The sequence below is a fragment of the Dendronephthya gigantea genome, unplaced genomic scaffold (genome assembly GCF_004324835.1).
Source record: "Dendronephthya gigantea isolate DGI-Jeju-01 unplaced genomic scaffold, DenGig_1.0 000032F, whole genome shotgun sequence".
Lineage (NCBI taxonomy): Eukaryota > Metazoa > Cnidaria > Anthozoa > Malacalcyonacea > Nephtheidae > Dendronephthya > Dendronephthya gigantea.
Window position 1 is genome coordinate 1,343,371 of NW_021163042.1, and position 24,444 is coordinate 1,367,814.

The 24,444-nt window shown below is 35.4% G+C and overlaps 3 protein-coding genes across 5 annotated transcripts; all 3 read left to right on the plus strand.

Moving 5' to 3' along the window:
- The first annotated feature begins 3,111 nt into the window (after positions 1 to 3,111).
- Positions 3,112 to 5,076, plus strand: LOC114524975. Its single transcript, XM_028546232.1, has 2 exons — positions 3,112 to 4,192; positions 4,312 to 5,076. Exons 1-2 carry the CDS (start codon positions 3,128 to 3,130, stop codon positions 5,074 to 5,076), a joined length of 1,830 nt encoding a protein of 609 aa, XP_028402033.1. The 5' UTR covers positions 3,112 to 3,127.
- Positions 5,077 to 5,381: 305 nt separating this feature from the next.
- Positions 5,382 to 8,673, plus strand: LOC114524904 (splicing factor U2AF 26 kDa subunit-like). Its single transcript, XM_028546124.1, has 10 exons — positions 5,382 to 5,460; positions 6,426 to 6,513; positions 6,666 to 6,729; positions 7,035 to 7,087; positions 7,201 to 7,224; positions 7,395 to 7,527; positions 7,775 to 7,847; positions 7,951 to 8,013; positions 8,103 to 8,138; positions 8,374 to 8,673. Exons 1-10 carry the CDS (start codon positions 5,405 to 5,407, stop codon positions 8,465 to 8,467), a joined length of 684 nt encoding a protein of 227 aa, XP_028401925.1. The 5' UTR covers positions 5,382 to 5,404; the 3' UTR covers positions 8,468 to 8,673.
- A 477-nt stretch (positions 8,674 to 9,150) lies between these two features.
- Positions 9,151 to 21,785, plus strand: LOC114524750 (splicing factor, proline- and glutamine-rich-like). 3 transcript variants are annotated; one of them, XR_003687119.1, is made up of 12 exons: positions 9,151 to 9,680; positions 11,052 to 11,353; positions 12,069 to 12,164; positions 12,411 to 12,607; positions 12,763 to 12,847; positions 13,178 to 13,292; positions 13,868 to 14,032; positions 19,700 to 19,794; positions 20,015 to 20,124; positions 20,545 to 20,605; positions 21,023 to 21,127; positions 21,224 to 21,785. XR_003687119.1 is itself a non-coding variant. In XM_028545919.1 (8 exons), the coding sequence occupies exons 1-8, from the start codon at positions 9,222 to 9,224 to the stop codon at positions 15,938 to 15,940; spliced, it is 1,548 nt and encodes a 515-aa protein (XP_028401720.1). In that variant the 5' UTR covers positions 9,151 to 9,221; the 3' UTR covers positions 15,941 to 16,393. The 3 variants fall into 3 exon arrangements, 1 of the variants encoding a protein (XP_028401720.1); XR_003687120.1 differs by lacking the exon at positions 21,023 to 21,127; XM_028545919.1 differs by lacking the exons at positions 19,700 to 19,794; positions 20,015 to 20,124; positions 20,545 to 20,605; positions 21,023 to 21,127; positions 21,224 to 21,785 and adding an exon at positions 15,812 to 16,393.
- The last annotated feature ends 2,659 nt before the right edge of the window (positions 21,786 to 24,444 follow it).

Sequence of the window (24,444 nt, forward strand, 5' to 3'; positions counted from 1 at the left end):
TTCATCTTCGAAAAATCAGTGAATTTGCATGTTTTGCAATACAGCGACGCCATTTTGATTCAGGAAATGTCTAGGATACTTGGTGTAATTTACGACATATATAGCAGATTCAGCAGTTTTATACCGGTATTTACATGAAGCTCCGGCATTTTTGCTGTGCAAGCAGGTTTCAACAAGGAAGCTTTCAGTGGAGTTTTACGAGGTTTTTCGCAAATTTTCATAGTTTTTCAAAACTAAATTAGTCAGAGAAGAGTTAGACAACAATTAATCGGAAAAAATCCGCAAATTTGCGATTTTTTTAAAGCATTCTGCTCTTGATATTTACAAATAAATAAGAACAACTTTATTTACACGCATTAAATCATCCACGAGCGTTTTGTTTCTAGCCAATTTATATAAAATAATTACTATACAATTACTTTTATAATACACACGTTTTCTCAACAAAACTATTTACAACATCTCAGTTTTTTGACAAAGTTAATTACCAACGCCAACATCTATTTAAACGTGATTTGCAACGTACAACTACTGTACATGTTAAAATATTGAACACGCATACCAAGGTTTGATATCAGCCAATACGTTTTAATACCATTGTGGGAGAATTACGAGCGCCTTATAATTTTAAAACACAAATAAAATGTTGAACTCAACTCTTTTAATCGGACAGCTAATACCACAACTCATGATCGACGTCATCTCCGAAATCCAGATTAGATCCTGATCCTTCAAGTTCATCATCGTCATCAGATTGAGCCAGGCCATAACTGCTATCATCGTCGTTACCATCTTCAACTACTGCATTCTGGCAATCACCACACGAACATAGGTCGGTGCACTTTAAGTCAGCCTTTTTGCAGAAGCAACGCATGGTCGAGCATCTAGAATCTTGCACTTGCACTCAACACACTCAATTAAAGATCGCGGAGCGGGTGGGCGTGTCATCCAAGTTATCTCCAGCTCTTTATCGTCAAGCGTCCAGCCATTGCCAACCAGTGATGGAAGATCGACTTCTGCACTTAAACACTGATACCATGATGCTGCTTGATTGCTAATGCCATTACCAGTAAAAGCATGAAAGCCTGGTAAACAAAGAGCAACATCCACGCCCAAGAATTTCGAGATAATTGCTACAAATACGCAACGATGTCTATCTCCCGTGCCAGTCAGAAAGAAAATCTCTTTCTGCATCTGTTGTTGCATGCCAATCGCAGGTATAAGAACATCTGTATCAGGGCTTTTGATAATAACTTTATCGTACGTTGCTGCTGCGTGGTTGGCATGTAGAATTAAACGAGTGTCTGCTTCTTCGTGGTGCTATGAAGCGAAGACACCTCATTACTTGTAACAATATCGTTCGGGAATCACCGGGATATAAAACATAGCATATTTCTTTAGCAGTTACGTACATAGTTGAAATGGAAAACCACCGGGAGGAGTTACATGACCTCCAGTGTTCACATAAGAAAGATATGAAAGATTCCTTGTTTCCACCGGATCTTATACACTTTTTCCACTGTTTTGGAACACTCTGATCTTTTCCGAAGATTTGACCTTTCTGGACTCCATTTTCACTTTTCAGCTCTTCGTTGTCTCTCTGCATTCTTTATGCTCAACTAAGGATACCTGTCTGCAACAATCTAATCGTTTGGAATTATACTTTCGTGCTAGCGTGTTGAGGTTTTTAAAAGAGCATCATCGCCAAATGTTTTCCGTTTTTCTTTCATCAACTGAATAACTGCCATAGCATCTACAATCAGTGCATTGTTGTTAAATGCACAATCATTGACTTCTGGATTTCCAGATTCATTTTCCAATACTTCTCAGCAAGTTTAGACTTGGGCCAACTTGGCAGGTGTCACAAGTCCTCACACGTTTTCATAAGCAAAAGTTTGAAATTTGTTCTGTTTCAACTTCGTTAAGATGTCTGGGTCTTCGCTCAACAAATTCGTTTTTAGTGGATTGATTATAATAAGATAAAGGCGTTGGTAATTAACTTTGTCAAAAAACTGAGATGTTGTAAATTTATAGTTTTCTTGAGAAAGCGTGTGTATTATAAAAGTAGTTAATATAAAACAAAGGTTATGCTGGAAAGGAATTGTGTAGTAATTGTTTTATATAACTTGACTAGAAACAAAACGCTCGTGGATGATTTTGATGCGTGTAAGCAAAATTGGCGGTTGTTTTTCAGATTAATTGTTGTCTAAGTCTTCTTTGACTAACTTAGTTTTGAAAAACTATGAAAATTTGCGAAAAACCTCGTAAAACTCCATTCAAAGCTTCTTTGTTGAAACCTGCTTGCACTAGTGATGGGCGATACTTCGATACCAAGTATCGATACTCACCGATATTTATGATTTGCACTAAATATCGATACTTGACCAAGTGGTCGCAAAATTTCGATACTGAGCCTACAGTATTTTAGGTCAGCGTTTTCTACCAAAAAGTATAAAAATTTTCATTTATTTTTCTTTTGTTCGTCACTTTTTTGTTCTTTAGTTCTTTAATTATATGCTACCAATCAAAATAATTTCTGCCCATTTTTCATTTGCGAAAAACAAAGGGAAAAACCAAAAATGTGAGTGAATAAATACACATTATGGTATGGTATATGAAATTACAAACGGTAAAAAACGGCTCAAATTTCTGGTATCGGTATCGAAATTTGGTATCGATACCACTACAAATTGTCTGGTATCGAAGCGGTATCGTATCGATTTGAAAAAGCTGGTATCGCCCATCACTAGCTTGCACAGCAAAAATGCTGGAAACTAGGTATAAAACTAGTATACTGGTATAAAACTGCTGAATCTGCTATATATGTCCTATATTACACCAAGTATCTTAGACATTTCCTGAATCAAAATGGCGTCGCTGTATTGCAAAACATGCAAATTCACTGATTTTTCGAAGATGAAATGCTCGAAAACTGCAGGTTTGTGCAGGTGAAAACAAGTGAATTTAGACTTTCTATAATTTATCCTAATTTTCTATCGTGTTTTCAAGTAGTGCCCGAAGGGGGGCAACGAAACTGAACGATAATCGGCCACAGAATACGGCCTATTGTTCGAAAACTGCCCTTAGTAGACACATGCAGGCGAAAGGACATAAGGAGGCCGTTAAAATGATTGCAGAACTGAGTAAATCTAATTCAAATATAAGAACAATGTTTGGTGCCTCGGCAGCCTCGCAGAGTTCTGTTGCTAAAATGGAAATAAAACTCTGTAGTTTTATCGTTGAGCACAACCTACCCATCCATATAAGCGATGATTTGCTGGCTCTGCTATCCAGCTTATTTCCTACGAATAAAACAGTCCAGAAAGCAACATTAGGAAAGCAGAAAGCAACCAATGTTATTCGTCAGGTTCTGGGATTTCATACTCTTAAAGAATCCATTGCTGATTTGAAGTCTAGAAAGTTTTCATTGATCATTGATGAAACGACCGATTGCTCTCGCAAGAATCAACTGGCTATATTGGTGATCTTTTTCAATCCATGCACATTTAAGATGGATTGTAACCTGATTGACATCATTCAATTGGATGATGGAAAAGCTGAGACAATTTATAGTGCTATAGTGGAATGCTTTGAACAGAAAGACATTCCAATGGAAAACATTGTCGGATTTTGCGCAGATACCTGCAATGTAATGTTTGGATCACGTCATTCTGTTGCTCAAATGCTGGTTGCCAATTATCCATGGATAATACCTGTCAAATGTGCTTGCCATATGATCCACCTTTGTGCATCTCATGCGTCAGTGCAGCTGCCTAAGTCTATAGAAGATTTATGTCGAAACATATCTTCATATTTCCACTTATCCCCTCTACGAACCAAGAACTTTCAAGAATTCCAAGAGTTTTTTGACCTTGAGAAACATCAGCTGCTAAAACCTGGACAAACCAGATGGTTATCAATGAAGATGTGTGTAGATAGAATCATTGAACAATATGATGCTTTGAAGCTCTATTTCACAGGTGCAGCAGTTGAGGATCCAACACATACCAATGACAGCATTCTGAAAAGTCTAAACAACAAGTTCACTCTAGCATACCTTGAGTTCATGGCTTTCAACCTTGGTAGATTTACTTCTTTCAACACTTTATTCCAAAGTGGAATCCCTGTGCTGTATCTGCTGAAAAGTGAACTCAAAACCCTGCTAACATCAATACTCTCAGATTTCATGGAGGTAAGTAAAGTAGAAATAACTTAGATCTAAGTGGCCCTGTTACCGAATGAAGATATGGTAGACATACAAAACAAGTGAATAATTACTTTTATTCTCATACTTCTAAATTCTGATTACAGGTATCATATGTGCGAAAAAATGATCCATGGCATATTGATGTTAATGACCAGAAGCATTACGTCTCACTCAACAAAGTCTATGTTGGACCTTGTGCAATTGATACTATCCGAACCATAGAGGATGGTATTGGCAAGGACCATCCTGATGTGCAGCTATTTTTCACTCATTGTAGAAATTTTCAAATAGAATCTGTAAAGCAAATTTTGCTACGATTTGATGATTGTAGCAAGTTTGATTTCTTATCATTTCTCACACCTGTTTCTGCTTACTCCCTGTCTCCACCATCTTTATCGCAAGTCTACAGTCAATTTCCAAATCTAAAGGATGTTGCAGACTTGAGGGAAACTGATCGAGAATGGCGGCAACATGCACTTAGCCCCAATTTGAATGGTGAGAAGAGTTTTGAGGAATATTGGAAAGTGGTGTTCAGTGAGAAAAACCAAGGTGGAGAGAAAGTTTATCCCAATTTAACCAACGTGGTAGCTACAGCCTTATCTTTGCCATTTTCCAATGCTGCTGTTGAGCGTGTTTTTAGCCAACTAAGGCTTATCAAGAATGATCATCGGGCAACACTCAAGCAAGAAAGTTTGTTGGCTTTGCTTTCAACGAAGTATTCCTTCCTAAAGAAAGGAAAACGTCAGGCTGTTTTGATGGATCCTTCAAATGAAATGCTTAACCTGCACAAACGAATGAAATCCAATGCTGATGACGAAGATGCGGGAAAACTAAGAGCTGAATTTTTGAAAGAACTTAAAAACGCTTGAAACTTACAAAACCAAGATTAAGATATTTAGATAAGACAGAAAACAAAAACAGTTATCATTTACATTTACATCCTTTTGTTATTTATTGAAAATGAAAATGTTTAGATGCTAAACTAGGGCAAGAATTTTATTAAACACACTTGTCTTATTACCTCGTTTAGCACCAATGAGTTAACTTGTATTACGCTTTTACTTAATGGAAAATCTATAGAAATTTTGGGAGTGAATCTATGGAAATTCCACTCAAAATATGGAAATTTTTATTATGATATATGGATAAGCAGAATCTCAGAGTGGAAGCACTGCAGTGGAAGCGTGTTGAAAGAAAATGGCTGGTGCAGGAGCAGAGTATTTGGCTTCAATTTTTGGTACAGAAAAAGACAAGTATGTGGAAAATATACCTATTTTTAATAATCTTAAATCTGATTTGTTGGGTCTCCTGAACAAATGACTAGACGTAGCTGTGATTCTAATGGTATATTTTTATAAAACATCAGCAAGTTAAAATATGAAATGTTCAATCCAATACTACCTGCTACCATAAACAATAATATGGTACAGTGTATGCCATGAGTGTGTGTTATCGGCTTAATTTACTATTTATACGTAGACCTTTCGTGTTGCAGTGCCAATACATCTCATCCACTTGTTATTTGTTGATTTTAGCTTGTTACTTGTTAGTCTTTTGATAACATTTGATACCATGCATTGGTCTCTGAACAGAAAGTGTACTAAAGTACATATGAATCAAAATGTCAATAAGATAATACTAAATAAATAGAATGTATGGTAATGCCTAACTTCTGAAGTAGTCATGGACCACATATTTTAATGATCTATGCCCGATGCACCTAAACTTATATGCACTCATATCTTAGTCCAGGAGTGGAAAGTTTGTTCTGTTTTAACGGAATTTAAGAAAGTGATGTAATTATAGTCTCAGTGAATAATAATGATTATCAAAGTCTTTATAAAAACTTAACTGGGTACAATTGTTTGTGCGCAATCTTCAACTATAGCTCCTAACTTTGCAAAATGTACATTTTCAGCGGCACAAATATAGAATACCTCACAAGGTTAACTTTAATTAAAGTAACTAATTCATACCCAGCAATAATGATTTATTTGTGGGTCAGCTTTTTGGTTTATTTATTGAAATGTGTCTTTTTTATGGAGAGATATTCTATAGTTATTCAATTGCATTGGTTTATTTAGGAAAAAAAGATCGGGTGTATTATAGTAAAAAATGTATATTGTCTACTATACACATGTTTTATATGGGTTTCTTCTTCACTGAAAATTGCAAACATTTTGTTGTAACTTTTGGCTGTTATTTGGTTTGGTTTCAGGGTAAATTGCTCATTCTACTTCAAGATTGGAGCATGTCGTCATGGTGATAGATGTTCCCGAATACATAACAAACCAACATTTAGTCAGGTATTGTTATTGCAATGATAATAAATTATATAAGCTGCACTGGTGAAATTTGACAATGCAAAAAAGTAAAATTCCTGGTTTCAATTCATAAACAGACTGTTTAATATTACTAATAAGTTATTTTGGCCTCACTTTCTACAAATATTTTTTAGACAGTACTTCTACAGAACTTATATCAGAGCCCTCAAAGTGCAGCCCAAGTAACAGATGGCTCAGGTATATATTGTTATGCTTTAAAGTATTTTGTTTTTGACAGAACAAACCAATGAAGAATGTAAGGGTGGCATTTTGCTTATAATGTATGCTGTTATTGATATACTTGGTACATGAAAATGGATCCAAAAAATGATGTGCCAATTGAAAACATTCTTTTAAAATTATTCCTGTTCCTATAATAAGGGACAAAGTCAATTTATAGTTTTGTGTGCAGTCACCTTGTCTTTTTCTTTTGTACTAAAATAAATATTGCTGTGGATAATGAACATACAAATACAGTACACACCAATCACAATTTTTTTTAGGAAGTGCAATCTCTGATGTGGAAGCCCAGGAACACTATGACAGGTTTTTTGAGGTTTGTATTATACAGTACAGTATCATGTAAAAAGGAATGATATCCCCTCTTGGTTGCTTATTGAAAAAACAAATCCAATACTTAATTAACAAGGAGCTTTCCTTTATTTATAGGATGTTTTTCTTGAGCTGGAAAAGGTACTGTTAAATGCAAATATTATGTAACTCTTGAACTCCGAAGTGCTTAGTTTTGAAACATTTCGTAGTACTTTAAACCAAATTTTAAAATTCTCTGAAGTGTGATTTTATTAGTTCATAATGACATAATCATTATTCAAGATATATTTTTTGTTTTCTTCAATTAAAAGTATGGTGAAATTGAAGAAATGAATGTGTGTGACAACCTTGGTGACCATCTTGTTGGCAATGTTTATATTAAGTATCGACGTGAAGAAGATGCTGAGAAAGCCTGTAAGGTGTTGAACACCAGGTGGTATGATGGTATGTATTATAAGTAACTGTCCCTCTTCAGGTTATGTTGTAATATATACTTAATATGAAATCAACGAATCTAAAGGCTGTTTTCCACTATCGCATTTTTTGTACATACTCACATGATACTTATGAAATCAAGGATTGAATAGATGCATAAGCTTGGATTCTGTTGACCATGCAATTTGTGCATTGTTCAAAACAGAGTTATTCGTTTGATTGGATCTTTTCATATTTTATGTGCTTTTAAATTTAGGCCAGGCAATATATGCCGAACTCTCGCCTGTTACTGACTTCAGGGAGGCATGTTGCAGACAATATGAAATGGGGTGAGGTTTTTAAGCTATAAAACTGATGTAATTTACGTATATATAGTCTCTCTTTTATGAAAACTACAAATTTCATTTATTGTGATTTTATTTTAAATCCCAGAGAGTGTACGCGTGGTGGATTTTGTAATTTTATGCACATGAGACCAATATCGCGCGAATTAAGGTATACCGTAATAGCAAGAATTGTCTTTTACAAATCGATTCTATAATTGCACCTCAAATACAAATTGGTCTTTTTGTTTTTTATTGTAGACGTGAGCTTTATGGTCGTGTTCGAAGAAACAAAAGGTAAGGTACTCCAAAGGTATAATTTCATTAACATTGGTATAAAAAAATTCCACCACTAGGAATCCAGGTGATGAATTCTGTTTAATTTATTTCATTTTAGCTGAACACGTAGCTGTATCTAAAACGGGAATCATGCATATATGAAAATAGATAAAAGATACATCTTCTTGACATTGTCATACATCTACGATCCCCGTTATTGATCCTGTATTTATTCATGATTTATATATTTCAGACCTGCCTATCGTTCCCCATCTCCTCCATACAAGCGTCGTTCCAACTCTCGATCACCCAGACGGCGATCCAGATCTCGCTCCCCGCGTCGCTAAAAAGCATTGAATTCAAGCTGTATCCTGTGTGATTATGCTGGAATCCTGAACAAACCACAACTGTAGATTCGCAGCTGCATGTAAAGACTGTCGAATAATGTCGTAGTTCTTGCATCATGAGAATTTCCTTTTTACTTGCTGTATCTTATAAGCTTATTTCTGTGGTTCAAGAGTTTGTCGCAGTGTAATCTTACAATAATGTTTTATCACGTTTTGTTTATTTTGAAAAGTTTTATAAAAGTTACCCATAGTTAGCACAGAGCCCTGGGTTAATCCTACAGTGTACATGGACAAGTTGTTTAAAAGACGGTTAACTTCACCCAGGGTTAACGCAAATCCTTACCTCATTTTTTTCAAACTACAGCGGTTTTCAGTGGGTTTACAGCCCCAGTCTCATACCCAGGATTATTACCTTTCCTTACCATTTCCGGTACGAGGATAAGCATAAGCATTATTAGGAGGATCATCTCGACCCCGGCTTGGTTTACTTTTTTTTATCGAAAATAGCCGCACGACCAAACTGGGCCAAACCACAGTCATTAACTGTGGCCAAACTAATAATGAGACTAAGCTGTCCAGCTGAGCCAAATTACGCATGCGTAATTTGGTAATTTCCCATGCGATCGTCGACCATAGAATGTCGTCGACCCACAATACCCTTCGACATTGAAGATTCGAGTGAATCGAGTTTTTCGACTTTGAGCAGGCGATTAAAATTTCGAGTGAGAGTAAACATTCGGAATTTTCGTTAAAAATGAGTTCATCGAAGCCAAGGAACAGATCACGGTCTCCAATAAGAAAATCTAATGAACGTCCACATCATTCGGGTTCCTCAGATAAAAAAGAGCGGCGAAATAGCAAGGACCAAGGCAATAAGACACTCGATGAAAAGACACCTAATGCAGAAACTAAATCAAAGGTTCAGGCGAAGTCCGACAAGAAGGACAGCCTGATTGAAACCAATAACAATTCTGCATCGAAAATGAACCACAATTCAGTTCAAAAAAACTCTTTCGTTTATAATACTAGTAGCAGGACGTATGTGAATCCTGTGACGGGAAAAACGGAGCGAAAATTTTCAAACAGATGTCGTTTGTTTGTGGGAAATATCATGGATATGAGTGAAGAAGAATTCACAAAGATGTTCGAGAAATATGGAGAATACTCAGAAGCGTATGTGAACAAAGATAAGGCTTTTGGTTTTATCAAAATGGTACGTTTTTGTCGTAAAATAAAAAAAAAGTTTATAAGAAATATGATTCAAAGTGTTATCTGCCAAGCAGTTGGGCGACTTGGGTCACCGTGACCACGTGGGCATCACTTACTAGTGACCACTGCTAATCATTAGCTACCATTGAGTCCTAACTGGGTTAAGACGAGGTTGCTTTAGGGTTAGTATTGAGAGTAATGTTAGTTTGTTTTCAGCAGGGTTTAATTAGAATGACAAATTCCAAGTTTTAAGGTTTATTTTAAGAGTTTTTGAGGTTTATAATTCAACTAATATTCTTGTATGCTTTTTTTATTGTATTAGCCTAAGAAGAAACTATAAGTTCTATTATTATTCATTAAATAGTGTAATTGTCTGCTATTGGCTGAAAATGTACTGATAATTTCAGATATCTGTCAGTATCCATGCTATTTTTCAGCAGATATAGTGTTATCTGTCGGTGCCTGCGGTATTTTTCAGCGATTAGGTTATTATCTGTAGAGGTTACAACTGATAATTGCGATTTATAAGTTTTACTGTAAATGCATCTAGCAACTTTCCTGGCCATCTTTGATAGAGAGAAGTGGGGGAAGAGGGATGGGTGGAGGATAGAACAGGGAAGTGAGGGAAGAAAAGAGTTGTGTGAAATTTCAGTTTTGTATAAACAACAAAGATGATCAATATATTTATATGTCTGATTTATCTCAGTGATGAAAATTAACTAAGGATCAACCATCTGACTCATGATGATCCAAAGATAGATTCTGAGAGATAAATATAGCTACATACTATATCAGTTTAATTAGAATGACAAATTCCAAGTTTTAAGGTTTATTTTAAGGGTTTTTGAGGTTTATAATTCAACTAATATTCTTGTATGCCTTTTTTGTTGCATTTGCCTAAGAATAAACTATAAGTTCTATTATTATTCAATAAATAGTGTAATTGTCTGCTGATTGGCTGAAAATGTACTGATAATTTCAGATATCTGTCTGTACCTGTGCTATTTTTCAGCAGATATAGTGTTATCTGTCGGTGCCTGCGGTATTTTTCAGCGATTAGGTTATTATCTGTACATAGAGGTTATTGGTCTGCGCCTGCCGTTTTGCAGCGGTATCATGCACAAGCATGGGAAATTTGCGAGCTTGTCTTCCAATGAATAATAAAACAATTATTGAATTTGGCTTTCACAGGCTATCCAGAATAATTCAGGCCTCATTTTATGCATTTGCAAAAAAATTATCTCCTATTACCATTTGCAATTCTGTTCTGTATTCTCTTGATGTCGCTACCTCTTGGGAACAATTTATGGTTTATGGAAACTAAGAAAACTTTTTCCTAAGAAAATCACGACAATCGCACATTTTTCTTTATTAGGACACAAGAATGGCAGCAGAAGCTGCTAAAAATGCTTTAGATGGCTCTGTGCGTAAAGGACGAAATCTAACTGTGCGATTTGCTACCTTATCTACTGCTATTCATGTTTCTAACCTTGGCCCTCTGGTCTCCAATGAGATGTTGCAAAAGGCGTTTTCTGCCTTTGGTGATGTGGAAAGAGCTGTTGTTGTTGTTGATGATCGAGGAAGAAGCAAAGGGTATGGGAGAGTGGAATTTGCTCGTAAAGGAAATGCTGTGAATGCATTACAAAAAACAAATGAAGGGTTTTTTATGATTGGAAGGTATGTAGCCACAAACTGCTATAAGAAATAAAATCCCTATGCAATTCCAGCCTGTTTTAAGACAAGATATAATGCATCAAATTTATATTATTGGGATTTTGCAAAAAATATTAAAATCACAGAACAACAGGTCAACAATTTCCTCCTAGATCAATTTACATTTATAAATATTCAGAATACATATGTTTCTTATAAATAGTGATGCTAATCTGTATAATTTAGTACTCTTACAATATTTAAAAAGAAAATTTCCCCCGTCACCTGCTAATGATGAATACAGTGTTTGAACATATCTGACATTTTCAATTTGACTTTGTTTTGACTTCTACTATATGACATGATTTATTAAATTGAATTAATATTATTTTTCGTAAATCTCCTGAAAAGAGACAAACAATTCTGGTGATTTGGTAGGGGATGGAAATGATAAACCTTTATTTATATTCCATGACTGTTATAAACTGTAATGAAATTTAATCCCTGTGATGATGAGTTATTTTACATCTGGAATTACCGGCTGAATGTGAGTGATGACTATCGAATCTGAGGGATACCATTTTTATGCTAAACATCTAAGTTTTACCTAATAAATCCCAGTACTAACTAAATATTTTTTGTCATTTCCTATTGCTGTTTTTTTCTGTCAATTGATTTTTGACTTTTTCTAATTTGTTTTCCATTATCTTCTAACCATAAAAAAATCTGCATCTTCTAGATCACCAAGACCAGTGTTTACTAAACAACAAGAGCAAACAGATGAAGAGGAAGGCCTTCTTGAAAAATCAATTGAACGCCAACCAATGTATTACAGGTAAGTTTAAGTACAAAATGTTTGGTCTTCCAAATGTTATATAGCTTGAAATTTTGTAGGTTTACATATATGTTTCAAAATTACCAGGGAGCAGCATATGGGAGCAACTTGCAGTAACTTCTAGTTAAATATACTTAAAATAGCTCCTATAACATAATAACATACAAAAAACTTATAGAGAGTGTATAGGCCTTACTTAAAAGTTTCCATAAAAGTGGTTGTAAACCTGGAGTGTGATTTATGTAGTGAGCGTGATGCAGGGGCTCGGTTTGCACCATCCGGTACTTTTGAACATGAATGGTGTCAGAAGTGGAAACAACTAGAAGAGATGAAGAGAACTCAGTTAGAATCATTGGAGAAACAGTTTAAAGAAGCTGAAGATAAACTAGAAAATGATATGGTTCAGGCTGTTTCTGATTATGAAGCAGAAATTAACCGTAGAGGTACATATTGTTTTTTAATTGCCAGCAGAGAATTTTCATGATGAATAGTTTAATAGTGAATAATTTGTGTATTTAACATTGGTGTTCAACACATGAGCCTTTTAATACTGAAACATTCCAACATTTGTTTTGCATTTCCTCTGGCTAAACTGTAGAAATGTTGGCAAAACAAGCTGAAATACAACGACAAGAAGAAATGATGCGACAAGAAATGATGAGACAACAGGCAATGGAGCTCAGGTGCGTACAATTTGTGAAATACACTGTAGTACACAAGGTATTAGTTAAGAATCCTTCAGTATAGACTATTTTAATAATTTTGTTTGCTTATTAGTTCACTACTCTGTGTCATTTTTAACTGTCACCTTCTGGATAAAAATACATGTATATACATTGCGACTGCCTCTGTGATGATTGTTATTATAACTGGAATTACCGGCTGAGTTTAAGTGATGCCTAAATTTAACTGAGAGGCAAGAATCCAAAACATTACCTCTTTAACCTTGATAATGTCATGACTCTACAAATCTTTACGTTTATAGTTTACAATAGTTTACTTTTTTGTTAAAGACGGCACGAAGAAGCAAGAATACAGGAAGAGTTGCAAAGACAAGTGGAAATTCGTATGCAGGAAGATTTATTGCGTCGTCAACACGAGGAACTTCTAAGAAGAAGACATCATGAGGTAAACACTATTGTCACACGTTAAAATGCGCTAGCACAATTTACTGATTGTGTTGATGAGTATGAAGGCTGCAGTTTTGCTATATCAGAGGGTAGCAAGCATATGAATTTGGGCTATAAAGTCATTAGTTGCCCTAGCCAGATTTCCAGAAAATTAGGGCTACTGAGAAAAGAAGTTTGCTGATATTACTAAAACTTTGAATATTTACGACTGATAATTGCAATTTATAAGTATTTATGTAAATGCATCTAGCAACTTTCCTGGCTATCTTTGACAGAGAGAAATGGGGGAAGAGGGGTGGGGGGGGATAGAACAGGGAAATGAGGGAAGAAGAGAGTTGTGTGAAATTTCAGTTTTGTGTAAACAACAAAGATGATCAATATATTTATTATTTATAGCTACGTCTGCTTTATCTCAGTGACGAAAATTAACTAAGGATCAACCATCTGACTCATGATGATCCAAAGATAGATTCTGAGAGATAAATATAGCTACATGCTATATCGGTGTCTTTATTACATATAATTTAAAAGAACTTCGAATATTTACGACTGATAATTGCGATTTATTTTAAGGAAGCTGCATTAATTCATGGCGCTCGAATGCCCCCAGTTGGGGCGTTTGGTCTCGGACCACCGGGCCATCCACCTGGTTTTATGCCCCCTGGCATGAATCCTGTTCACAACCCAAGAATGCCCTTGCCTCCAATGGGAAGAGGAATGCCCTCGCCTGGTGACGCGGTAAGTTTGTAACACTGTCGTGAGGTAAATACAATGTATACTGGAGAACAATTTGTTTTTAAAAACAAAAGCTGTTCTTACCTGGAATGTGAATTACCTGATCGTCTTTCGGCCCTGGAGGCGACATAATGCCATACATTCATCACTTCATCCGGCGATTTAGACTTAGACTGACAAAGCTGCATCGTCCTCTGTTTTATGTAAGATATAGTAGCTAAGTAAGATAGCTTGCGCATTTAAAATCGTTCCTGATGTGTCGTATGGTAGTACGGTGTAATTGCACGTGAAAGCGATTTAATATGCATGAAATGTTGGCGATGCTTTAAGTTTAACAATTTCCACAGGTTTTTAAGATAGTATTTGATAACCTTTGGTGTCTTTGATAGCGAAAAGACTTTGGAAACGTTTGTGTCACATATAGTTTTTAAATGTTCGACTTTACAAATTTCTCGAAGTAACTCGTACTGCACCCATGCATCCATCCAACCATACAAAGTTCACCTAATCTTCCTTAGTTTTATGTATTAGCTATAAACCGTAAAGTATTATTGTCAAAGATGTGTGAAATCATATGTGAACGATAGATACAACTCCTGTGATATTTTGACCTTTAGGCAATTGGGACTATAAATCTATAATCTAAGTAATTCTGTTCTACAATCCCGATTCCAAAACTTCTGAAGAGGAAGGAAAGTTCTGATCCAGGCCGGTCGTACTTAAGCTACAGATACTTTAAGATTAACGTCCACGGCAAACCGCTTACAGATTTTCGACATCTTAGTGATTATTTCATGCCTTCTGGATAAAATGTCCCAACTGCAACCACGTAACATTTCACTAAAGCACACGATTTCAGTTTGCTGCTTTTATTGGGCGGAACGTCAATCTTAAAGTGTCTAATGATTAGATGGGAGCGCTCCTAGGGGGAGGGGTGGATATTTTGACTATATTATAGAAATCGCTGTTTTGTGACCATCGAAAAATATGCCTAAAGGGAAAGGTATTAGCGATTGATGGTAGAAAGTTATCTGTATGTTATAGATAACTGGATTAGTGGCAATCAGTTGAAATTAAAATTGATTTAAAGTTAAAACAATTATAACATTGGGATTATATCATGGATTATGATTATGCTGCATCAACAATTATCCTGTTATTATCTACTCTCTTAGTTAGATTAATTGAATTTTATTAGCTGCAACACATAAATCACGCAGCATTACCGCATGACAATTTTATCGTTCGACCGGTCTGGCTAGGGCTTATATGACAATGGGATTGCATGTTCCGTACTAATATAAAATAATATCGATAGAATTTCACTGGGGCACAGGCTAGCGATAGGTGTGCTGACACGGTACTGAAAAGTTGATATCACACAGTTTACACAGTTTTTGGTCATACTTTTTAACACAAATATATAAGTTCAATATTCTTAGTTTAGATATCACAATTCTTGATAAGCATAAAGCATACATTTCTATAATTAAACTACGCCATATGAAGGATTGGAATGGAAATCGTGAGGATATGCAAAAAAGAATGTTTTCTTCATTTGGTAAATGCTGTTCAACGGCTGTATACATTTATTTAAAATTTTGATAACCAGTGAAGCATTGGGCATAACAATAATGTTGTTGCAGTATATATAGAAAAAGCTCGTAAATTTGTAAATTTAATACGATTGCAAAGAATATCGTTCTATGCCCGTTATATCTGTGTAGTTAATCCAATTTTCTATTAATCCATTTCTATTTGTTGGCGGATTTTTATATGTAGAGACACCATGGAATGATGGGATATGATTTAGATGGTGATCGTGGACGTGAACGTAGGCCAATGGATCGCGGCGATCGTTCACGTGCCGGCCCGCGGTATAATGATCATAAGTCACGTGATCGCTACTGAGACTGGGAGAACGCATTGAGAACGCGTTAAGTCCGCTGAACAATATATGCTTTGCTTTTAAAAACAATAGATCTGTCAAATCCGCGCCAATAATTCTCGCGATAAAGCTAGTATATGAATGATGCGATTCTCAAAAGCAAACATTTTAGCGAACGACATGAGGTAAATTTGTAAATAGCTTGGTGAGCGAACACTACAGAACTTCCTATATGAACGAATAGAAGACGAGTTTCAAATTTCTAGCTGACCGAACATAATGTAGGGAATAATTTGATGCAGTTTAAATAGTTCTAGTTAAAACGTATTGAGAGTAGTATATTTTACGATTAGTGCGAGACACTGCTGTTTGTGTAATCAAGTTTTACTTGTAACTTACTTTCTTAACTTTATCGATTTTGTCAACCTATTTGCCTTTTCATAGAATTCTATAAATACATGACATATAGCAAAGAAGTTGGGCTATTCATATATATATATATATGGGATTTTGCTGTAGTTTGCTTTTAGTCTTTATAGCACTTTGCTTTTGTAAGAAAGCATTATCTAAAAGTTGTCTGTGGTATAAATTGCATTCCGTCCAATTCCAGGCGTTAGCTATTAGAAAAGCAGAAAATGTTTTGCGAAACGCTGTCACGGTCGCTTCCTGAGCATGAAAATGTCGTTTTCTACAATAAATACTGAAGTGCGCATAAGTCAACGATTCTCAAGAACGATTATGCGTATCTATTGGTGAAAAGCGTGCCTGAAGAAAACATTCGCAACAATGATATCAATATGACGTATTCAATGTAATATGACGTATTCACTGGTGACAACGGCGTGTGAATAGAGTATATCTGTCTAAAAAACTGTCTACATCTGCACCGTCTCTCTCATGGCTAGTGTTGGGTGCGTTGTTTGACTTGTTTCCAAAAGTCCCGGATCTAAGTTGCGCGACCCTTATTTGACGGGATAGGAATATTGCAATATAGCTATTACGGGGTAATTACCTCGGAGCTTGGGCGCAAACGGAGCACTAAGGAAAGAGCACTGAATTATAAGAGCAAAATCAAGAACACTCTCGTTCATATTTGCATTGTGTGTAACCATATTTAATGTGTTGTAATGCACCTTTAATTTACTGTCGATTTTTATCGGCCGGTTGTTTATTTAATGGTGTTAAAACGAAAAACAGTCAGTGGAATGAATATATAGGCTTTTTATATCATTGTTTTTCTAAACGTGTTTTGTCAAATGTCGTGCAATGCGGACGCAGTAATTGGGTACGGACGCTTATATTTTGGTATTCAGCGTTGTCATTTAGGTTCTGAGAAAACATATTACTGCAACCTTGAATATATATATTCCGAACTCTGTCTATTTGCAAATTTGGGGTTCGTCTGTGTTTAATATCTACGTTTGGGCCTAACCACAGTTAACAGAGGTATGAGCTTGTATTTGGTGACCTGGAGAGAAAGTATTACTGGCATACGTTTGGGAACATGTTGTGGTCCGTTCGGCTAATAGGGTTATTAGCTTTCTAGAATATGATTATAGTTTTATAATCCAAGAAATCAGTTTTCTGTTTCTAAAGCAATAGAAATGGTGAAATGCATAACACAACATCGGATGCTTACACCACCGTGTTCAATAAACTTGAATAAGTACAAAAAAGATGTGAAGGAAAGCTAGAGAAACTTCTCTTTTAAACACCGCTGTATATTAGGTTCGAGTCCATACTGTTTCTGGTGTTTGTCATAAGGTTTACAAGCTGAATGGAAAACAAGATAACTTGCTGAATTTAAGAATATATAGGTTGGCAACTAACCATTACAAATAAGATAACTATTGCAGATGAAGTTTTTATGCGAAAGAATGCATTCAAGAATATTAATAGAGCTTAATTGTGGAATTGATGTTCGTCTCTGGGAGGTATGTAGCAACTTTTAAGATAAAGGCTGTAAAGAATCGTGAATTGCCACATATCATATATGTTGAAGTAGCGAGACTACCTTAAATCCTCTATTATGCGCTAGTTATGGGCAAACGCAGCATTTTTGTTGTTAGCTTATGACTCATCGTAAAAAGGAAACCCTATGCTAAAATAGAACTCTGTCATATATAGGGAACCGATTACATGGACCAGCAGGTTTTACTGGGCTGGTCCGTCTTGATAAAGCAACTCTATATTATTCTCTTTTTATAATAACATGGTAGTTTGCTTTGGCGAGATCTCGCTTGCCTCAGAGAGCTAGTTCTCTTACCCGGAATGGAATTCTCTATATAATTATTTTTATTTCAACAAAGTGAGCTAAAAGCTAAAGATCAAGGAGCTAAATTGCCTAAAATATAGCACATTTCCTTAGGTTTTTATAGAAAAATGTAAACAAAAAACTTTAACCTAAACCAAAACCACAAATACAACATTGTGTGTCAAATAAGCGCTTTCGATGGTGAAGCGGCTGCAATTCGTACTTGAAAGTGAAGAAAGTATATTTGTGACAATATTGAATGGCATTATAGCGACAAACAAGGATCTATATATACTTGATCACTGATCAACTTTCTAAAATTTTCATTGTTTATAAGGTTGTTTTGTTCCATCCAGGTCCATATTCCCCTATCCGCGGAGATGTAGGAGAGGACTGGTGCATGATATATTAGTTGACAGTCAAAGCAGTCCTCTGTCGTTTTAGCAAAAGGCTTGCTCAGTAATACTGGTTACCCTCGGTCCATGTAGTTGGTCTTGTTGGTACTAGGGCAGGGAAATGCATATATGGTTGGGGGTAATGTGGGGGGCGGGATCAATTTGCTTGGTTTATTGCTTGGAAATTATGAACCACGCCAATATGTCTGCACTATTTGTTTGGGGGGAGGAAGAGGGGGGTTCGGGGATGGATGGGGATGCTTATGCATTGCGTCTAAACCAGGCTAAAATTGTAAGGTTTAATAGAGGATTTATGGTATATCAAAAAATATATCAATACTAAATTCGCATGCTTTGGACAACCTACACGAATCTCTCTTAATTGAATTATTTTATCTAAGAAAATGGGCGATGGAATGTGTAGTAGAATTACAGAACTGAACTGTGTAGTGTATACTTGTGCACCTTTGCTTTTTCAAACAGTGTCTGTGATGTATAGGGTTAGTTCATGGTGGGGGAGTGATATTTACTATAAACATAGAGCATGTGTAAGCTAGCTCTTGGCAGACCCTCGTTTAATTTGGGGTCTGATTTGAAAAGACTTTGAGGGTAACGAGGGCCTGCCACGCAGGCAGTTTTCTAACTATGCCGCAGGTATGTGACTGTATAGCATATGTTATAGCTTTGCTCTTTCCTGTTCTAACTTGTAATGGATAATAGCTGGATTGAGGTCTATTTATTATGAAAACGTAGAAGTAACTGCACATAGATCATAATTTTAGGCAAGAAACCAATTAAAATCTATATTATGTCATAATCTTTAGCTCTTGGTTGATTCTACAAAGTTTGAGTTGCTTGCCTGTTAAAACAGCAATGATGATAGGAATTTTTTGTAAACATGTTTTAAAAAACAATCAACCAAGTTGGCAGCAAGACTGTCTGCATAAGAACCGGCTTCGTGCTATTTTCTAAATTTTGTTCAACGCGAGAACATTTTCGATATTACAAAACTGGACATTACAAAAGTCGTCAAAGTGTATTCGTTATATGACTTATTCAATAGCTAGTACAAAGCTTATATAAGATATTTCAGCAAATCGTCTTAATTCATTTGAATTTTTTTCTTTCCTTAGACGAAGACAAAAGCTATATGTGCACGCTAAAAAAGATGGTTATAGAATCGGCATGCTGCAGTTAAAGGGAGGAATTACAGACGAATAATTATCTGGTACTTATACTGTTCCTGTCTTTTATATTACGGAAACCACTATGCGGTAACCAATGCAACCTAGATTGTAGAACTAATGGATTGAATAGAGATTGTGCGTATGCGCAAATTTCCCGCGGCTAAGGACAAAAACCTTAACATATATTAACAGTGAATAACTAATTTCACTGTAACTCTCTTCCATTTCTAACACTCAGCAATTTTTCTCTGTTGAATTTAGGTTTGCAAATGGATAAAGATTATTGAAATATAAGTGATAAGGTGCTTAAACTGGTGTGGCGAAATCGATGAGTAAAACGTCTGAAAAAACCATTCAACATCAGATGCAAGGTTAGTTCAAAAATTATTAATACATAAATCAATACTGAGATTATGACATGATTTCGTCAACCGGCATGTATAACTATATGTCATATTCGTTCATTTGTATTGTTAATCTATTTTGTCCAAAAATAGCAATGCACTGGCTACAGTTTTGCGATGATGAAATGATTTCTCTTACTGTGTAATCGTTGCAGCGCCAGAAATGGCTGAACCCACTGTTGACGATTTTACGGACATGAGGAGAAATACCAGTTTGTCTGGTGTCTGAGCATAACTATGTAGAACATATTTAATACCGAAAATATTTAATAAAAATATTCGCTCGAACTTTCTTGAAACAAAAAGGAACATCGCTCCATCAATGATTCGATCGTTTTTTCACGACTTGTACTAGTATCTAAAATTGTATCTTTTGCTTTCCTGCAGAAACCAGAATTGCGCAATGTTCGATCCATGATCATATTTTGAAATTGTTTTCGTTCACGTGGTAAGTGATCGCGTAACTTAAAGTAAAGTTCTGGGGTCTTGAAATATAGGTTAAAGTGGAAGTGAATCCGTATGTAAACAAACGAGTTATTTGCACTTTGGACTTCTATACTTTTTTTTTAAATGGCTATGATGTTTTTCTGAATATCTAACACCATTTAGGTTCACTACGCTTCCAAACGAATATGAATTAGAGTTTATGTTCGAAACATGCGAAACATGGGTATTCATTTACATCATAGGGCCCTTACATTTTCATGAGCATGACCGATGTGAGATCGGATATGACTTCCACTTTAATCTAGAGACAGCAATGTTTATACGAATTTGATATCTTTGTGCCTTTCAAATTCAAACACGTATACCATCTACAGTTTGCGATGATGAAGTGATTTCTCTTACTGTGTAATCATTGCAGCGCCAGAAATGGCTGAACCCACTGTTAATGATTTTACGGACGTGAAGAGAAATGCCAGCTGGTCTGGTGTCTGAGCATAACTGCATGCATAGAAAAATCACCAAGGTATTTGAAAATAATGTTTTAAAAAGAATATAAATTGTTTAATCGTTCAAATCGTTCATGCTACCTAAAAATAAAATGCTACCTAATTTCATTTAGTTGGGATGACGCTTACGTTCTGGCGAAGTGTGCAGGTCACATACCACAGCAATAAAATAGGCTCGATATTGTTCGAGGTATACAATTCAGTCCAACAAGAGCTTTTGTTTAGAAACGCCGGTGAAGAAAAGAAGAACTTTATACTTCATAACAAAATAATGTTGTAGCCTCAGGAACCAGGCCGCAATCCAGGAGGATCTTCATCGAATACATACTTACGATAAACCTGTAATCCTTCAAAAACAGTAAACATTTTGAGATTGTTTAATTTACTTTTAATCCGACTGTGCCAATACATCGTTCAGGCCAAAACCAACTTCTAATAATTATACGTAAGATTGAAGATGAGGCACAGTCCGTTCTGCGCATCGGTTCTGCTCATAAGGATAGGACGGGGCAATTGATTAAGTTCCCCACATTTTTTAGAAAGTAACTCGATTTCATATACATTTTCGATGTATACCGGACCAGAAATCGTGTTAGACATTCTGACGGTCATCATATTTTAAAAATATTCAAAAGAATTTGTACATTACGGACTTCAATAAATATGATGCAACCTTTAGTGTCATAACGTCGTAAGCTTTTTTTATTTATTCTTTCGTGGAAACAATATATTTTTATTTCAACAGCTAAAATGACATAATCAAAAAATTCAGCAGAATGTGTAACGGGACTCAAAGGAAAAAACGCAATCTTTCGAAATTTTTAGTTCCCTCCCCGAGAATGCCCGGAAATAGCTGAAAAATATAGAAAACCGTTCTTTCGTGCAAACAATACATTTCTGTAAAATCGGTAACAATAAAATCATACTTTGACGATTTTCAAAATTTCAGGAAAATCGGCAACGGGGGACCTAAGAAATCATGATTTTCGTCAAAGTTTTGAACTTTCGAAATTCTGTTCCAAATACCTCGAAATAGTTCAAAACTAAGTACAATTACATTCTTTGATGTAACGAATACATTTGAACACATAAAATCATACTTTGTCATATTTTGATAAATTTCAGAAAAATCGGTAACGGGGGACCAAAGAAAAATTGTGATTTTAGTCAATTTTTGAAATTTCAAAATTCGGTTCCAAATACCTCGAAATGGATCATAACTAAGTACAATTACATTCTTTGATGTAACGAATACATTTGAACACATAAAATCATACTTTGATAAATTTCAGAAAAATCGGTAACGGGGGACCAAAGGAAAAATTGTGATTTTAGTCAATTTTTTTGAATTTTAAAATTTGGTTCCAAATACCTCGAAATGGATCAAAACTAAGTACAATTACATTCTTTGGTGTCACGAATATATTTGAACAGATAAAATCATACTTTGGGAATTTCAAAAAAATCAAAGGAGGGGGTATCAAAGGAAAAATTGTGATTTTAGTCAATTTTTTGAAATTTTAAAATTCGGTTCCAAATACCTCGAAATGCTTCAAAACTGAGTAAAATTACATTCCTTCATGAAAACAATCCATTTAACACATAAAATAATACTTTCACAAATTTCAGAAAAGTCGGCAACGGGGGACCAAAGGAAAAATCGTAATTTTCGTCAGTTTTTCGAAATTTAAAAATTCGGTTCGAAATGATTCAAAGCTGAGTAGAATTACATGCCTTCATGAAAACAATCCATTTGAACACATAAAATAATACTTTCACAAAATTCATTGCAAATCGGTAACGGGGGACCAAAGGAAAAATCGTAATTTTCGTCAGTTTTTCGAAATTTCAAAATTCGGTTAAAAATACCTCGAAATGCTTCAAAACTGAGTAGAATTACATTCCTTCATAAAAACAATCCATTTGAACACATAAAATCATACTTTCACAAATTTAAAAATTTCAGAAAAGTCGGCAACGGGGGACCAAAGGAAAAATCGTAATTTTCGTCAGTTTTTCGAAATTTCAAAATTCGGTTCCAAATACCTCGAAATGCTTTAAAACTGAGTAGAATTACATTCCTTAATGAAATCAATCCATTTGAACACATAAAATCATACTTTCACAAATTTCAGAAAAGTCGGCAACGGGGGACCAAAGGAAAAATCGTAATTTTCGTCAGTCTTTCAAAATTTCAAAATTAGGTTCAAAATACCTCCAAATGCTTCAAAACCGAGTAGAATTGCATTCCTTCATAAAAACAATGAAGAGCAGGGACCTTGCAGGTAGGCAGAAAGGTTACTCCAGTTCAATGACTTCCGAATGGCAAATATTTCTCAAGGTTTCTCGAAAAGTTAATTCAATGAAATTATTGGGCTGGTTAGTATACATCAAATATACTTCCTGCAGTCGAATGGACTAATAATAGTATCGACGGCCGATAAATGAAATAAACTTGCAGGGTATTTATTATCTGCTAGTGGGGCTGGGTGGTAAATCACACTAACAAAGATGCAGAATATTTCGCGTAGTATAATCGGTACTGTTGTATTGTTTTTCGTTTTCCTGAAAGAATGTACGTACACTTAGTTTCAAACCATTTCGATGTAGTTTAAACTGTATTTCGATATTTTGAAAAATTGCAATTTTTCTTAAGGTTGCCTTAAACCTTATCATTTTGTTCGTAATTGAGGAATTTTTTAATGTCCTCAAAATAGCTTTAAATATTGATTAGGACTCATCTCTTTGGTTTTTAGCATGTATTGTATTTGGTTTTGGCGAAATGTTATGAGGTAGCCTTTTGGCCGAATTTGACGATTTTCGAAAATTTTCTAAAAATGTGACAACATGCTGAGAATGGCTTCAAATGTTTCCTAAGACTAAACTCTTTGGTTTTTGAGCATATTTGGTTCGTTTTTCGTTTTTGATAAAGTCGTCCCACAATCACCTCATTGAGCGATGTCATAGTATACTAACTACAAAGCCTTTAAAAGCTTTAAAACAGTTATACAGAATAATACATATAATAAAATAATAATAAAAGGTTGATATCAACGTACGATCCGGTGGTCGAGTGGTTAAGGTTGCGATCTGCCAGTTTGTTAGCGTAGGTTCGAATCCTGCATGGGAAAAGTTCGATTTTTCCACCCGAAATTACTATTTAATTTAAAATTCGTCGAAAAGGATTTAGTCCAATAAAGAACAATAGCCTTCGACATATGATGCGGTGGTCTTGTGGTTAAGACGTTCGTCTCTCAATCCGAGAACAGACGTTTCAACTCCTGGCAACGCAAGAAAATTAGCCAGAAAAATTTCGGTGTGATTTGGAATGTTT